Consider the following 18,373-nt stretch of genomic DNA (forward strand, 5'->3'; position numbering starts at 1 on the left):
CCCCTCCTCGCTCCAAGGGACAGGTCAGGACCCCCTCCTCTCACCCATGGGACAGGTCAGGACCCCCTCCTCGCTCCAGGGAACAGGTCAGGACCCCCTCCTCGCTCCAGGGGACAGGTCAGGACCCCCTCCTCGCTCCAGGGGACAGGTCAGGACCCCCTCTTCGCTCCAGGGGACAGGTGAGGACCCCCTCCTTGCTTCTGGGGATAGGTGAGGACCCCCTCCTTGCTCTTGGGGACAACTGAGGACCCCCTCCTCGCTTCTGGGGACGGGTGAGGACCCCCTCCTCGCTGTTGGGGACTGGTCAGGACCCCCTCCTCGCTCCTGGGGATGGGTCAGGACCCCCCTCCTCATTCCTGGGGACGGGTCAGGACCCCCCTCCTCGCTCCAGGGGATGGGTCAGGACCCCTTCTTTACTCCTGGGGACAGGTCAGGACTCCTCTCTTTACTACTTGGGATGGGTCAGGACTCCTCTCTTTACTCCTGGAGATGGGTCAGGACCCCTTCTTTACTCCTGGGGACAGGTCAGGACCCCCTCTTTGCTCCAGGGGACAAGTCAGGACTCCCCTCTTTGCTCCAGGGGACAGGTCAGGACCCCCTCTTTGCTCCTGGGGATGGGTCAGGACCCCCTCTTTGCTCCTGGGGATGGGTCAGGGCCCCCTCCTCTCACTTTATGACTTGGGATCTTTGTCACTGCAGCTTTGGATGTGACTGGAGCATACAATATGGAGTCCTGTTACTTTTCTCCCCTTTGTTCTGCCAGAGCTTCTTGTATCCAGAATAACAGACACAAGATGAAAGCGAAGGTTTAACTATTTCACTACCACATATACATCAGACATGATCTGTATCCTAGAAGAGACACTATCAGCCCTGCCACAGGGGGGCAGCCTCGCTCCACAACACGGAAGACGTCAGTTTCTATATTCGCCATGTTTCTTTTTTCCACGAGACACTGGACCAAGAGCAAATGTGGACTTGATGTTCTGGCGATCCCTCTCTGCCTCCTCGTCCTCATCGTAGCGCTCATTAGCCTCCTCCTCGTCTTCATCTTCACTTTCATGTGGGCTGGAAGGCTGCGACACCGATGGGGAAGGGGGCACCGAGGATGGCCGGGGGTACCGGAATCCATCTGTCTACAAGGGACAGACAACATATTAGTTACCGGGACAGTAACCATCATATACACTAGTAATGGCTGAAAACAGTAAGTAATAGATTGTAGTCTCCGATCCTACAGTCTCCTCCCCCAGTAATGGCTGATAACCGGGAGTAATAGACTGTAGTCTCCTGTCCAACAGTCACCTCCCCCAGTAATGGTAACACTGGGACCAGGACAGAGCTTTGTGGTCCCCACTTGTAACATTCTTCCAATTGGATAAACAACCATTTAGGAGTACGCTTTGAGTGCAATCACTGAGCCAGTTATGAATCCACCTAACCGTAGCCTTGTTATTCCTATAATTGGTCATTTTCTCAGTAAGTGTAAAATAATTTATCAAATGCTTTACCTATCACATTTCCCTGATCCACCCAGTCAGTGATTCCATCATAGAAGAGAATTAGATTAGTCTGGCATGACTTATTTGCTACAAACCCATGCTGGCTCTGGTTAATTACTGTATTCTTACCCATGTTCTTACATACATGCTGTTTAATAATTTGGTCACAGACCTTTCCTGGTATAGAAAGAAGTAAGACTCACTGGCCGGTAATTTCCTGGCTACATTTTCTTTCCTTTCTTGAAGATGAGGACAACATTTGCCTTTCTCCAGTCTTCTGGGACTTCTCCTTTTCTCCAGCATTTTTTAAAGATTCTGGCTAGTGGTTCTGCAATTTCCTCTGCTAACTCTTTCAGTTCCCTAGGATCCAAGAAGTATCGTTTCTCCTTGCGGAGCGTGACATGTTAAGCATGTCGAGATGAGGAGACTTAAAGCCGCAATGCTCCTCTGGGAAATATGCAAATTGTCTCTTCAGAGAGGAAGAGTACTAGTTCCCTAGAATGTAATTCATCTGGAGCAGGAGATGTAAATTCATGTAAATTAGCTCAGCGTTCCCGTACCATCTCTCTATTCATAGATAGTGTGGATTAATAATCTTTATTCCTTTCATGTCCCCCTGAAGATCAGTTGATGTTACATTTTCTTTCTTCGAGAACACAGATGCAACACGGGAATTTAAAAGTTCAGCTTCTCGACATCATTTCTGACCACTTCACCCTTTTCATCCTGTAGAAATCCTATAGCATATTTGAATTTTCTTTTGCTTTTGACATACCCCCTAAATCCTTTTTTGTTGCTTTTGGCCTCCCTTGTGAGCCTCACTTTATTACTGGCTTTAGCTCTCCTAACTCTTGCCCTGCATTCCCTGCAGACCGCATTATATTCTTTTATAGATATGCCCCAACTTTCCATTTAATATACATTTCTTTTCCTTTTTATCAAGTGATACGTTCTATGTTTATCCACTCTGGTCTCTTTAATGCTTCAAAATTCTTCCTTCCTTTCGGGATTGTTACCGATTGTGCCATGAAAATTTCATTTAGTATAATCTCCCATCCTTCTTGGACATTTCTGTCCTCTTGAACATCCAGCTATTGGACCTTTCCTTCCCTATTTCTGAGTCCTCTTCTGATCCCTTTTTATACCCACAGATGTTCTCAAGGCCATCATCCACAGGTCAGGGGGAAGGTTGGATGAGGGTAACTCTCATTGTTTGAGTATTTAATCAATCTGTATAGTTTGTCCTTCATTGTTTTGCAGGTCAACAAGCTACATGAACTTATGCAATGGGAATCAACATATTAGAAAATATTGATTGTTCAATACCCCTGTATCCTTGTCCTCCAAAGATAGCAGCGCAAACTGTAGGAGCTGATATAATAGGTAATCAGCTACCATTCAACAGTTCAAAAACATCAATTCAAGAGTCAACGTTCAGACTCATATGAACAATAGTCTGTCTGCTGGCCTACTGAAAATGTACGTCTAATTAAGATTAAATGTTATGTCATCACACCATGTGAGAATCCCACTGCACAAACGACAGCTCATAGGTACCCAATGAATGAGTAAAATGCTGCCTATTCATCGGGTGATTGGATTGTTTATGGTGCAACTTAAATTTTTGTACTCGGCAGCACATTGCCTGGTGTAACCTGCAGATGTGCTGCTGAAAACGTGATCATTACTACTAGTGATCATTCTGTGCCCGTCATTGTTCCTCAACCGGTGTAAAGAGGCCGGGAAACAAGTGTCGAATGACTTTAATATTGTCAATCACACTCGTTTAGCGGCCTAACGTCAGCGCATGTAAACACAACTGAAATGTCTCTGTGATGGGACAGTATGTGGTCTAAATCGTCCCGGCTTGTCTGATGTACAATGAACTGAAGGAGACAATTCACATGAAGTTTACACTCCGACGCTTCTCTTTCATCTGTGTTCTGGGCCAGACTTGGCATTATGGGCCAATGGGTGTGTGAAGAATGGGAGCAAGTGGGAGACACATGGAGGAAAGGAGGGGAACACATGGAGGAAAGGCGGTGGACACATGGAGGAAAGGCGGGGAACACATGGAAGAAAGAAGGGGCATATGGAGGAAAGGTGGGGAACACATGGAAGAAAGAAGGGGCATATGGAGGAAAGGCGGGGGACACATGGAGGAAAGGCGGGGGACACATGGAAGAAAGAAGGGGCATATGGAGGAAAGGCGGGGAACACATGGAGGAAAGGCGGGGACACACGGAAGAAAGAAGGGGCATATGGAGGAAAGGTGGGGGACACATGGAAGAAAGAAGGGGCATATGGAGGAAAGGTGGGGAAAACATGGAAGAAAAAAGGGGCATATGGAGGAAAGGTGGGGAACACATGGAGGAAAGGCGGGGGACACATGGAAGAAAGAAGGGGCATATGGAGGAAAGGTGGGGAACACATGGAGGAAAGGCGGGGGACACATGGAAGAAAGAAGGGGCATATGGAGGAAAGGTGGGGAACACATGGAGGAAAGGCGGGGGACACATGGAAGAAAGAAGGGGCATATGGAGGAAAGGCGGGGGACACATGGAAGAAAGAAGGGGCATATGGAGCAAAGGCGGGGGACACATGGAGGAAAGGTGGGGAACACATGGAAGAAAGAAGGGGCATATGGAGGAAAGGTGGGGAACACATGGAGGAAAGGCGGGGGACACATGGAAGAAAGAAGGGGCATATGGAGGAAAGGTGGGGGACACATGGAAGAAAGAAGGGGCATATGGAGCAAAGGAGGGGAACACATGGAAGAAAGAAGGGGCATATGGAGGAAAGGCGGGGGACACATGGAAGAAAGAAGGGGCATATGGAGCAAAGGCAGGGGACACATGGAGGAAAGGTGGGGGACACATGGAAGAAATGTGGGGAACACATGGAGGAAAGGCGGGGGACACATGGAAGAAAGAAGGGGCATGTGGAGGAAAGGTGGGGGACACATGGAAGAAAGAAGGGGCATGTGGAGGAAAGGTGGGGGACACATGGAAGAAAGAAGGGGCATGTGGAGGAAAGGTGGGGAACACATGGAGGAAAGGCGGGGGACACATGGAAGAAAGAAGGGGCATATGGAGGAAAGGTGGGGAACACATGGAAGAAAGAAGGGGCATATGGAGGAAAGGTGGGGAACACATGGAAGAAAGAAGGGGCATATGGAGGAAAGGCGGGGGACACATGGAAGAAAGAAGGGGCATATGGAGGAAAGGCGGGGGACACATGGAAGAAAGAAGGGGCATATGGAGCAAAGGCGGGGGACACATGGAGGAAAGGTGGGGAACACATGGAAGAAAGAAGGGGCATATGGAGGAAAGGTGGGGGACACATGGAAGAAATGTGGGGAACACATGGAGGAAAGGCGGGGGACACATGGAAGAAAGAAGGGGCATGTGGAGGAAAGGTGGGGGACACATGGAAGAAAGAAGGGGCATGTGGAGGAAAGGTGGGGGACACATGGAAGAAAGAAGGGGCATGTGGAGGAAAGGTGGGGGACACATGGAAGAAAGAAGGGACACATGGAGGAAAGGTGGGGAACACATGGAAGTAAGAAGGGGCATATGGAGCAAAGGCGGGGGACACATGGAAGAAAGAAGGGGCATATGGAGCAAAGGCGGTGGACACATGGAAGAAAGGCGGGGGACACATGGAGGAAAGGTGGGGAACACATGGAAGAAAGAAGGGGCATATGGAGCAAAGGCAGTGGACACATGGAGGAAAGGTGGGGAACACATGGAAAAAAGAAGGGTCATATGGAGGAAAGGCGGGGAACACATGGAGGAAAGGTGGGGAACACACGGAAGAAAGAAGGGGCATATGGAGGAAAGGCGGGGGACACATGGAGGAAAGGTGGGGAACACATGGAGGAAAGAAGGGGCATATGGAGGAAAGGCGAGGGACACATGGAGGAGGACACATGGAGGAAAGGTGGGGAACACATGGAAGAAAGAAGGGGCATATGGAGGAAAGGCGGGGGACACATGGAAGAAAGAAGGCATATGGAGCAAAGGCGGGGGACACATGGAAGAAAGGTGGGGAACACATGGAAGAAAGAAGGGGCATATGGAGCAAAGGCGGGGACACATGGAAGAAAGAAGAGGCATATGGAGGAAAGGCGGGGAACACATGGAAGAAAGAAGGGGCATATGGAGGAAAGGCGGGGGACACATGGAGGAAAGAAGGGGCACATGGAGGAAAGGCGGGGGACACATGGAGGAAAGGCGGGGAACACATGGAAGAAAGTTGGTGCATGCAACGAAAAGGTGGGTGACCTTTGGCCAGCTCACGGCTGTCACATGTGCAGGGGGCTTATCTTAGTTATCCCATCACTGCTACAATGTGATGAAACCACAAACAAGGCTATTGACCTATCAATTTACCCCAGGGGCTTATTTTAGTTATCCCACTGCTGCTACAATATGTCTCGAACTGCAGGGATTTATGTATATCCCGCTTTCCAGTTCCGCTTCAGAACTTGCAGCTCTCTGGCACCCCCTCACCCTCAAGTCAGTCAGGGAACTACACCTAGGATAATTAGTCGCCGGACGGGCCGCTTCACTGTGAACGGGCTAGCAGGCATGCTGCAGCAAGGGAATTATAAATGCTCAGGCCGCAACCAGACAATAGCTTATAAAACCCTGTTCCTTCGCTGCCAGCTTTACCCACCTAGCCCAGAACACACTTTGCTGCCACCAGCTCAGGGTTCGAGCCAACCCAAACTAGTAGCATAATTAACTTCAGGCACGTGAAAATTCGCTATAGAACATGGAGAAGACGAACTAATAAATGTTATATTTTACTCCGAAAAGGCAGGCAGTGTTTACAAAAAGTTTATAAAGATTTTGTAATATGAGACAATTCAGATATGCACAAGCAATTAAAAAAAACAAAAACAAGGATTAAAGAAGATAAACCCTCATATGTTGCTTAGATCATTCCACACCAACCATGCTGGTGGGAGGAGCCAGACATCCCAATGCATCGGAGGGTCTTGGTGCAACAGCTTCTCCGGCAAGACTGAAGGCTAGGCTGACTGGCAGTAACTTATACTTGCAGGTTGTGAAATCACTAAAGGGGTTTGAGTTGCCATCGCCCTCCCCTTTTCTCAGAGTTACAGATTTGCTAGCAACACTTATCCTTATCATAACTTGCCTGGAGAACCTAGCAGAGTCACGGCACACGCATCAATCATCTTATGTGGAAATTAGCTTTCTAATGATAACACACTCGGACTAGCTATCCCTCACGGTTCAGGAGAAATGCATTTCTCGGGTTCCTTGGGAGCTAGAATTTAACAAGAGGCGCTGTAGCAAAGCTCCATTGAAGCACGTTTCAAATATGAAATTGTCATATTTCTATCACACACTGGCGTCGCATTACGGCTTCTGTAATATCTCCCCCCCCACCCCATACAGCAAGCACATGGATTTCAGACAAGAGACTTGTACACACTCCTTGCTAATAAACATTCCTACAGGAGGGGGGAAGAAAGGAGTGAGGAGAGGGTGTAAGGTTACAGGCAAGCCAGGGAAGGTTCCAGGTGGTGTGTCTAGGACCATGGTCACATGTGCAAAAATCCCTCAGACCATGGTATTTTTACATTATCGTGACAGGGCATATGGAGGAAAGGCGGGGAACACATGAAAGAAAGATGGCGGCATATGGACCTGTCTCTAATCTTCCCTTCATCTCTAAACTCCTCGAACGCCTGGTCCACTCCCGTCTTACCCGCTATCTCTCAGATAACTCTCTTCTCGACCCTCTTCAATCTGGTTTCCGCTCTTTACACTCTACTGAAACTGCCCTCACTAAAGTCTCTAATGACCTACTAACAGCTAAATCTAATGGTCACTACTCCATGCTAATTCTCTTGGATCTCTCTGCAGCATTTGATACTGTGGATCATCAGCTCCTCCTCACTATGCTCCGCTCCATCGGCCTCAAGGACACCGTTCTCTCCTGGTTCTCCTCCTATCTCTCTGACCGATCCTTCACTGTATGTTTCGCTGGTTCCTCCTCCTCTCACCTTCCCCTTACTGTTGGGGTTCCTCAAGGATCAGTCCTAGGCCCCCTCCTCTTCTCTTTGTATACTGCCCCTATTGGACAAACAATCAGTAGATTTGGTTTCCAGTACCATCTCTATGCTGACGACACCCAACTATACACTTCTTCTCCTGATCTCACGCCTGCCTTATTAGAAAACACCAGTGATTGTCTTACCGCTGTCTCTAGCATCATGTCCTCCCTCTATCTGAAACTGAACCTGTCAAAAACTGAACTCCTCGTGTTTTCTCCCTCTACTAACCTACCTTTGCCTGACATTGCCATCTCCGTTTGCGGTTCCACCATTACTCCAAAGCAACATGCCCGCTGCCTTGGGGTCATCCTTGATTCTGACCTTTCATTCACCCCCCACATCCGATCACTGGCTCGCTCTTCTTACCTGCATCTCAAAAACATTTCTAGAATTCGCCCTTTTCTTACTTTCGACTCTGCAAAAACTCTTACTGTTTCACTTATTCATTCTCGTCTGGACTATTGTAACTCTCTACTAATCGGCCTCCCTCTTACCAAACTCTCCCCGCTCCAATCTGTCCTGAATGCTGCTGCCAGGATCATATTCCTCACCAACCGTTACACCGATGCCTCTACCTTGTGCCAGTCATTACACTGGTTACCCATCCACTCAAGAATCCAGTACAAAACTACTACCCTCATCCACAAAGCACTCCATGGCTCAGCACCACCCTACATCTCCTCCCTGGTATCAGTCTACCACCCTACCCGTGCTCTCCGCTCCGCTGATGACCTCAGATTAGCATCCTCAATAATCAGAACCTCCCACTCCCGTCTCCAAGACTTTACACGTGCTGCGCCGATTCTTTGGAATGCACTACCTAGGATAATACGATTAATCCCCAATCCCCACAGTTTTAAGCGTGCCCTAAAAACTCATTTGTTCAGACTGGCCTACCGCCTCAATGCATTAACCTAACGATCCCTGTGTGGCCTATATTAAAAAAAAAAAAAAAATTAATTAACTGGTTCATGCAGCTTTACATGAACACCCAAGCCTTACACTATGGCTGGTCCGAATAACTATAGCAATTGTTACCATCCACCTCTCGTGTCTCCCCTTTTCCTCATAGTTTGTAAGCTTACGAGCAGGGCCCTCACTCCTCTTGGTATCTGTTTTGAACTGTATTTCTGTTATGCTGTAATGTCTATTGTATGTACAAGTCCCCTCTATAATTTGTAAAGCGCTGCGGAATATGTTGGCGCTATATAAATAAAAATTATTATTATATTATTATTATATGGAAGAAAGGTAGGGGACACATGGAGGAAAGACAGGGCATATGGAGGAAAGGTAGGGGACACATGGAGGAAAGGTAGGGGACACATGGAGGAAAGACGGGGCATATGGAGGAAAGGCGTGGAACACATGAAAGAAAGATGGGGGCATATGGAGGAAAGGCGGGGTACACATGGAGGAAAGATGGGGCATATGGAGGAAAGGTAGGGGACACATGGAGGAAAGGTAGGGGACACATGGAGGAAAGGTAGGGGACACATGGAGGAAAGGCGGGGCATATGGAGGAAAGGCGGGGAACACATGGAGGAAAGGCGGGGAACACATGGAAGAAAGACGGGGCAAATTGAGGAAAGGCGGGGAACACATGGAAGAAAGACGGGGCAAATTGAGGAAAGGCGGGGGACATATGGAGGAAAGGTGGGAAACACATGGAGGAAAGACGGGGAATATGGAGGAAAGGCGGGGAGCACATGAAAGAAAGATGGGGGCATATAGAGGAAAGGCGGGGTACACATGGAGGAAAGACGGGGCATATGGAGGAAAGGTAGGGGACACATGGAGGAAAGGTAGGGGACACATGCAGGAAAGGTAAGGGACACATGGAGGAAAGGCGTGGAACACATGAAAGAAAGATGGCGGCATATGGAAGAAAGGTAGGGGAACATGTTATGACCTGGTGGTCAGGACAATAATGGACCTGGTGGTTAAGAGCACACGGAATGACCTGATAGTTACTGATGATAAAGGACGAGCTCTGGGACGTGGGAACTCTGCTGACCGCAATCCCTAATCCTATCAAACACACTAGAAATAGCCGTGGATTGCGCCTAACGCTCCCTATGCAACTCGGCACAGCCTGAGAAACTAACTAGCCCTAAAGATAGAAAAATAAAGCCTACCTTGCCTCAGAGAAATTCCCCAAAGGAAAAGGCAGCCCCCCACATATAATGACTGTGAGTAAAGATGAAAATACAAACACAGAGATGAAATAGATTTAGCAAAGTGAGGGCCGACTTACTGAACAGACCGAGGATAGGAAAGTTTACTTTGCGGTCAGCACAAAAACCTACAAAAAGACCACGCAGAGGGCGCAAAAAGACCCTCCGCACTGACTCACGGTGCGGAGGCGCTCCCTCTGCGTCCCAGAGCTTCCAGCAAGCAAGAGAACAATAAAAATAGCAAGCTGGACAGAAAAATAGCAAACAAAAGAAATACAAGCTGGAACTTAGCTTCTGCTGGGAAGACAGGTCACAAGAACGATCCAGGAGTGAAGAAGACCAATACTGGGACATTGACAGGTGGCATGGAGCAAAGATCTAAGTGGAGTTAAATAGATCAGCCAGCTAACGAATAAACCTCGTCACCTGTGGAAGGAAACTCAAACACCCACCAGAGGAAGTCCATGGACAGAACCAGCCGAAGTACCATTCATGACCACAGGAGGGAGCCCGACAACAGAATTCACAACAGGAACATGGAAGAAAGACAGGGCATATGGAGGAAAGGTAGGGGACACATGGAGGAAAGGTAGGGGAACATGGAGGAAAGACAGGGCATATGGAGGAAAGGTAGGGGACACATGGAGGAAAGGTAGGGGAACATGGAGGAAAGACAGGGCATATGGAGGAAAGGTAGGGGACACATGGAGGAAAGGTAGGGGACACATGGAGGAAAGACAGGGCATATGGAGGAAAGGTAGGGGACACATGGAGGAAAGGTAGGGGACACATGGAGGAAAGACAGGGCATATGGAGGAAAGGTAGTGGACACATGGAGGAAAGGTAGGGGAACATGGAGGAAAGACAGGGCATATGGAGGAAAGGTAGGGGACACATGGAGGAAAGGTAGGGGACACATGGAGGAAAGACAGGGCATATGGAGGAAAGGTAGGGGACACATGGAGGAAAGGTAGGGGACACATGGAGGAAAGACAGGGCATATGGAGGAAAGGTAGGGGACACATGGAGGAAAGGTAGGGGACACATGGAGGAAAGACAGGGCATATGGAGGAAAGGTAGTGGACACATGGAGGAAAGGTAGGGGAACATGGAGGAAAGACAGGGCATATGGAGGAAAGGCGTGGAACACATGAAAGAAAGATGGCGGCATATGGAAGAAAGGTAGGGGACACATGGAGGAAAGACAGGGCATATGGAGGAAAGGTAGTGGACACATGGAGGAAAGGTAGGGAAACATGGAGGAAAGACAGGGCATATGGAGGAAAGGTAGGGGACACATGGAGGAAAGGTAGGGGACACATGGAGGAAAGACAGGGCATATGGAGGAAAGGCGTGGAACACATGAAAGAAAGATGGCGGCATATGGAAGAAAGGTAGGGGACACATGGAGGAAAGGTAGGGGACACATGGAGGAAAGACAGGGCATATGGAGGAAAGGTAGTGGACACATGGAGGAAAGGTAGGGAAACATGGAGGAAAGACAGGGCATATGGAGGAAAGGTAGGGGACACATGGAGGAAAGGTAGGGGACACATGGAGGAAAGGTAGGGGACACATGGAGGAAAGGCAGCGGACACATGGAAGAAAGGTGGGAGACATATCAAGGAAAGGCCTGAGACATTTGGAGGGACATATGGGGGACATATAGGGCGACATATGGGCGGGACAAACAGGAGACATATGGGAATACAGGCGCATGCCATGTGACCTGCGGGGACCACCGCACGTCGTGCTAGTTTCCCAGGAATTGATTTCCTCTTGTTACTTATTAAACTCTTCACATGAATAGAGACTCGGATGAGAAATTGTCTTTTCCTTCCCATGACCCGGATGATGCCTCAGACCTTCGTGTGCCTCCGGCCTCATCCTCTTTTATACGCACCCATTAGGGGCGTTCGCTCTGGAGGGGGCTCCCGGCTGATGATGGGGCTTGTACTTGCTGTCGTTTTGGGCCGGGGGGGGGCCGGTGCTGCTTCATGATGCTGCAGTTAGTGATAAATCAATGCGGATGTGAGGGGTTGTAGTAGTGACTGGGAGGGGATGATGCTGCAGCCCGGACGCCTCGTCACGGCCGCTAACAACTTCTATCATTTATTGCCGGGTTTAGGGGTGAGTTATGGCCGGTGGTCCGTGCTGCACTCAGAGCAGAGTCTATTATATTATTGATCCGATGCTATAAAATGTTATTAACTGAGAGAAGAGAAATGTGAGCACCAGAGTGCGAAGGATCCCCCACAGGATCCCAAGAGGGAAGAATCCACCAGAGCATCCGAGTGCGAAGGATCCCCCACAGGATCCCAAGAGGGAGGAATCCACCAGAGCACCTAAGTGCGAGGGATCCCCCACAGGATCCCAAGAGGGAAGAATCCACCAGAGCACCCAAGTGCAAAGGATCCCCACAAGATCCCAAGAGGGAAGGATCCACCAGAGCACCCGAGTGCGAGGGATCCCCCACAGGATCCCAAGAGGGAGGAATCCACCAGGGCACCCGAGTGCGAGGGATCCCCCACAGGATCCCAAGAGGGAGGAATCTACCAGAGCACCCGAGTGTGAGGGATCCCCCACAGGATCCCAAGAGGGAGGAATCCACCAGAGCACCAGAGTGTGAGGGATCCCTCACAGGATCCCAAAAGGGAGGAATCCACCAGAGCACCCAAGTGCGAAGGATCCCCACAGGATCCCAAGAGGGAGGAATACACCAGAGCACCCAAGTGCGAGGGATCCCCACATCATACCGAGAGAAGAGACCCCACAAGATCTCAAGAGGGATGAATCCACCAGAGCACCCGAGTGCGAGGGATCCCCCACAAGATATCAAGAAGGAGGAATCCACCAGAGCACCTGAGTGCGAGGGATACCCCACAGGATCCCAAGAGGGAGGAATCCACCAGAGCACCCAAGTGCGAGGGATCCCCCACAGGATCCCAAGAGGGAGGAATCCACCAGAGCATGAAGGATCCCTCACAGGATCCCTAGAGGGAGGAATCCACCAGAGCACCCGAGTGCGAGGGATCTCCCACAGGATCCCAAGAGGGAGGAATCCAACAGAGCACCCGAGTGTGAGGGATCCCCACATCATACCGAGAGAAGAGACCCCACAAGATCTCAAGAGGGAGGAATCCACCAGAGCACCCGAGAGCGAAGGATCTTCCACATCATCCCGAGAGAAAAGAGACCCCTCAAGATCCCAAGAGGGAGGGAGTCCACCAGAGCACCCGAGTGCGAGGGATCCCCCACAAGATATCAAGAGGGAGGAATCCACCAGAGCACCTGAGTGCGAGGGATCCCCCACAAGATATCAAGAGGGAGGAATCAACCAGAGCACCCGAGTGCGAGGGATCCCCCACAAGATCCCAAGAGGGAGGAATCCACCAGAGCACCTGAGTGCGAGGGATCTCCCATTTTATCAGAGAGAGAAGAGACTCCCAGAAGACCCGAGATGGAAGAATCCAACAGAGCACCCGAGAGTGAAGGATTAGAGATGGAGGAACTCTGTGGAGGAGGAATCCACCAGAAGACCCTAAGAGGAAGCAAACCCCCTAGAGCACCCGGGAGAGAGGAATCCCCCAAAACACCATGAGACAGAGAAAATACTCCAAATCATTACTTAGTAGACCCAAAAGTGTGAAGAGTCTCTCAGAAGACTCTGTGAGCAAGAAAACCCAAGAGCATGGAATGCCGCAGAATCCTCTCCACACAAAGGCCACAAATATATACCGGTTTCCACCCAAAAGCCACAAGTATATACCGGTCTCCACCCAAGGCCACAAGTATACATACCGGCCTCCACCAAGGGGCACAAGTATATTTAACGGCCTCCACCCAAGGGCCACGAGTAGGGTTGAGCGACCTTGACCTTTTTAGAGTCGAGCCGTGTTTCGCGAAACCCGACTATCTTAGAAGTCGAGTCGAGTGGAATCGGCCGATTATCGCGAAAAGTCGGGTATCGCCCGAAACACGAAACCCAATGCAAGTCAATGGGGGAGCATAGTCGGCAGTGAGTGGAGGCCAGGAAAACACCTAGAGTGCCCATTTTAATGGCAAAAACATCCATTCTTGTTAAAGAAGCTTGTCAATCGTAATTTACCTTATAATAATTGGAAGGCATTTGAAATTGGGGGTCATTTGGCTAAAGTTGTGGGGGGTAGGGCTGGTTCAAGTAATTAGTGGGCCCAGTAAATCTGGACCACGTCACGGCAGTGGAGCAGGGAGAGGTAAGTATTTCAACTTTGCAAGTGCTGTGATCCTGAGCAAGCAGGGGGGGCCCACTCGTTGGCATTGGCACTGGCACAGGGCCCCTCAAAGTACAGCGGTGTGTTTGCATGGCGGGGGCGCCTCCCACCGGCAGCAACACTTTTGCGTACTATGAGAGGCCCTGTGCCAGTGACATCGCCAACTAGTATTCCTCCCCCCACCTGATGAAGGAACCTGCACTTTCATCTGCACCTTCCTCTTTGTCCCCGTGTAAGGTGGTATAGTATGCGGGAAGAGGAACCTGACTTTCAGCAGGGTCACAATCTTGCAGTGTAGCGTGCACGGGGAATGTTGCGTTATGGGTCAATGTACCAGCAGACTCATCTATCACTGGCTGGGCAATGGGCAGGATGAGGAGGAAACACAGATATAGGCCCAAAGAATAAAGTGGGCTAAATGCAGTTCAAAATTGGTAACACAGGAATAACCAGGGGGCATTGCAGTGGAGGACAAGTGGAATGAGAGGCTGACACAGAGAGTAGGCCCAAATCAGTAAGTAGTCGAAATGCAGTTCAAAATTGGCAACCGTAGTAAACAGGCGGCACAGCTTTGTTCAGTGGAGGAGAACAGCAAGGAGTGGCAGACACCGATAGTAGGCCCCAACCCAACTAGTAGGCCAAATGCAGTCTAACATTAACAACTACTTAACGAGAGCCTGAAAATGGAATTTCAGGACAGGAAACCAGGAGAACAGCAAGGAGTGGCAGACATTGATAGTAGGCCCCAAACCAACTAGTACGCCAAATGCAGTTGTTCCATTTAACCACTATTTAACAAGAGCCTGAAGATAGAAGCTCAGGAAAGGCAACCTGGAGAACACCTTGGAGTGGAACACACCATCTCTCTACACCCCATACCCAATTTGTAGGCCTAATGCAGTGTAGTTTCCAAGAACTACTAAACGAGAGCCGGAAGATCGGAGCTCAGGAAAGGCAACCTGGAGAACACCTTGGAGTGGAACACACCATCTCTCTACAGTGGAACACACCATCTCTCTACACCCCATACCCAATTTGTAGGCCTAATGCAGTGTAGTTTTCAACAACTACTAAACGAGAGCATGAAGATCGAAGCATTGGCGAGGAAACCTGGGGAACACCTTGAAGTGGAACACACCATCTCTCTACACCCCATACCCAATTTGTAGGCCTAATGCAGTGTAGTTTCCAAGAACTACTAAACGAGAGCCGGAAGATCGAAGCTCAGGAAAGGCAACCTGGAGAACACCTTGGAGTGGAACACACCATCTCTCTACACCCCATACCCAATTTGTAGGCCTACTGCAGTGTAGTTTCCAACAACTACTAATGAGAGCCGGAAGATCGAAGCTCAGGAAAGGCAACCTGGAGAACACCTTGGAGTGGAACACACCATCTCTCTACACCCCATACCCAATTTGTAGGCCTAATGCAGTGTAGTTTCCAAGAACTACTAAACGAGAGCCGGAAGATCGAAGCTCAGGAAAGGCAACCTGGAGAACACCTTGGAGTGGAACACACCATCTCTCTACACCCCATACCCAATTTGTAGGCCTAATGCAGTGTAGTTTCCAAGAACTACTAAACGAGAGCCGGAAGATCGAAGCTCAGGAAAGGCAACCTGGAGAACACCTTGGAGTGGAACACACCATCTCTCTACACCCCATACCCAATTTGTAGGCCTAATGCAGCGTAGTTTCCAACAACTACTAAACGAGAGCATGAAGATCGAAGCATTGGCGAGGAAACCTGGGGAACACCTTGGAGTGGAACACACCATCTCTCTACACCCCATACCCAATTTGTAGGCCTAATGCAGTGTAGTTTCCAAGAACTACTAAACGAGAGCCGGAAGATCGAAGCTCAGGAAAGGCAACCTGGAGAACACCTTGGAGTGGAACACACCATCTCTCTACACCCCATACCCAATTTGTAGGCCTAATGCAGTGTAGTTTCCAACAACTACTAAACGAGAGCATTAAGATCGAAGCATTGGCGAGGAAACCTGGGGAACACCTTGGAGTGGAACACACCATCTCTCTACACCCCATACCCAATTTGTAGGCCTAATGCAGCGTAGTTTCCAACAACTACTAAACGAGAGCATTAAGATCGAAGCAATGGCGAGGAAACCTGGGGCACACCTTGGGGAGGCAGACACCGTTAGTAGGCCCTACCAAAGTTGTACCCCCAATGCAGTTTTAAAATTCCTAGAGGCTGAAAACAAGACTATTGACGCTCAGCTTTTTTCAAAGGAACACAGCTGAATTGAGTGGCGCAGACAGACACAGGTAGTAGGACTTAACCCAAAAATGTGGCTCACTGCAGCTTAAAAAAGTTACAGGGGTACACAAGCAGCAGTGCTCTGGGCAGTGGAGGACAATTTCAATAGTGGACCGCAGACAGACTTTGTACGCCTACTATTAAAAAAAGGATGCTCAATGCAATTAAAAATAGGTTCCAGGGGTCCACGGGCAGCAGTGGTGTGGTCAGTGGAGGAGTATTGGAAGGATGGACCGCAGACAGGCGTAGTAGGCCTAACATAACAAAATTAGGCTGTAGACACTGTAAAATTGGTTCCAGGGGTACACGGGCAGCAGTGGTGTGGTCAGCGGAGGAAAATTGGAATTAGGGACTGCAGACAGACTTTGTAGGCTGTCCCCTGTGGACCATGCATCCAAGACATTAACCCAGTGCGCCGTAATGGACACGTAACTTTTTGTGGACATGCCTACTGGTCCATGCTTCTCTTGTCAGGTGCACCTTTCTACTGTTTGATTGCCTGAGTGCTATGACAATGCAGACTTTTTCATGCCGGTGGAGGGCTGGGATAGCTTTTCTCACAAAAGAAATGTCGACTGGGTAGCTTGAACCGTTGCACAGCGTAGTTCATCTGGGCTTTCTAAATATAAAACAAAGAAAAAAAGGAGGCTACATGCACTTTCAGCTGGGTTCCAGGGGTACACGGCCAGGAGTGACCGCAAACAGGCATCGAAGGCCTAACATAATAACACATTGCTGTTGGCAATTTTAAATTGGTTCCAGGGAAATACGGGCAGCAGTGGCCTGGTCAGTGTAGTAGTAGTAGAAAGAACGGACCGCAGACAGGCATCGAAGGCCTAAAATCAAAAAATTGGGCTGGCTGTAGGCAATTTTAAATTGGTTCCAGGGGTACAGGGGCAGCAGTGGTGTGGTCAGTGGAGGCCTAGTGGAAGGAGTGACCGCAGACAGGCATCGAAGGCCTAAAATAATAACACATGGCTGTAGGCAATTTTAAATTGGTTCCAGGGGTACACGGGCAGCAGTGGTGTGGTCAGTGGAGGCCTAGTGGAAGGAGTGACCGCAGACAGGCTTCGAAGGCCTAAAATAATAACACATGGCTGTAGGCAATTTTAAATTGGTTCCAGGGGTACACGGGCAGCAGTGGTGTGGTCAGTGGAGGCCTAGTGGAAGGAGTGACCACAGACAGGCATCGAAGGCCTAAAATAATAACACATGGCTGTAGGCAATTTTAAATTGGTTCCAGGGGTACACGGGCAGCAGTGGTGTGGTCAGTGGAGGCCTAGTGGAAGGAGTGACCACAGACAGGCATCGAAGGCCTAACATAACAAAAATGTCAATACAATGGTATTGTCAGTGGCAGGCATTGAAGGATGTCAGCGCATAGACTAAACATTGGTGGAGCTGTGAGATAATTTTGCAAGTGGTAGAGCACTGTTTGAGCTGGGGGGGGGGAACTGTCTTGTGGCCGGCGGTACAGGCCCAGGGCCCCTCATATTACAACGGTGTGTCTGACGTTGGGTGCGCACCACCACCGCCAGAGACACTTTATTGTACTAGGAGGGACCCAGTGGCAGTGCCGTCGACCAAAAGCGGGCACACCCACCTCTTCAGACAAACAGCACTCTCACGGGTGCTGTCGCCAAGTGACGATACCACGGCCCCGTGTGGGGAGTTTGGCCATTTAGTGAGGTGTAAACATGTCGTATGCTGGACAATCAGGTGCAGAAAATTACGAGATTGGAAAAGGCATTCAGAATAGTCCACAGGCAAGACCTTTTCATAGGAAAGCTAGGTGTCAGCCGGGCAAGGTGGGGCAAAAGATTTCGAAATCCAGTTGTGGTTAATTTTAATGAAGGTTAGATCATCTACATTTTGGGTAGCCAGACGAGTCCTTTTTTCTGTTAGTATTGAACCTGCAGCACTGAATAGTCTTTCTGATAGGACACTAGCTGCCGGGCAAGCAAGCTCCTGCAATGCATATTCTGCCAATTCTGGCCAGGTGTCTAATTTTGATGCCCAGTAATCAAATGGGAATGACGGTTGAGGGAGAACGTCGATAAGGGATGA

The 18,373-nt window shown here is 49.5% G+C and overlaps 1 protein-coding gene across 2 annotated transcripts in view; it reads right to left on the reverse strand.

Annotated features, from left to right (window-relative positions):
• Positions 1–795: 795 nt before the first annotated feature.
• Positions 796–18,373, reverse strand: part of GYS2 (glycogen synthase 2) — a 123,757-nt gene continuing 106,179 nt past the window's right edge. The window contains exon 16 of one of the 2 annotated variants that reach the window (XM_069762777.1): positions 796–1,136. In XM_069762777.1, the coding sequence (XP_069618878.1) occupies positions 915–1,136 (222 nt within the window). In that variant the 3' untranslated portion in view covers positions 796–914. The remainder of the gene's footprint in view (positions 1,137–18,373) is intronic. The other variant, XM_069762778.1, reaches the window with a different exon arrangement.

This window comes from Ranitomeya imitator, chromosome 4 (genome assembly GCF_032444005.1).
Source record: "Ranitomeya imitator isolate aRanImi1 chromosome 4, aRanImi1.pri, whole genome shotgun sequence".
NCBI classification, from domain to species: domain Eukaryota; kingdom Metazoa; phylum Chordata; class Amphibia; order Anura; family Dendrobatidae; genus Ranitomeya; species Ranitomeya imitator.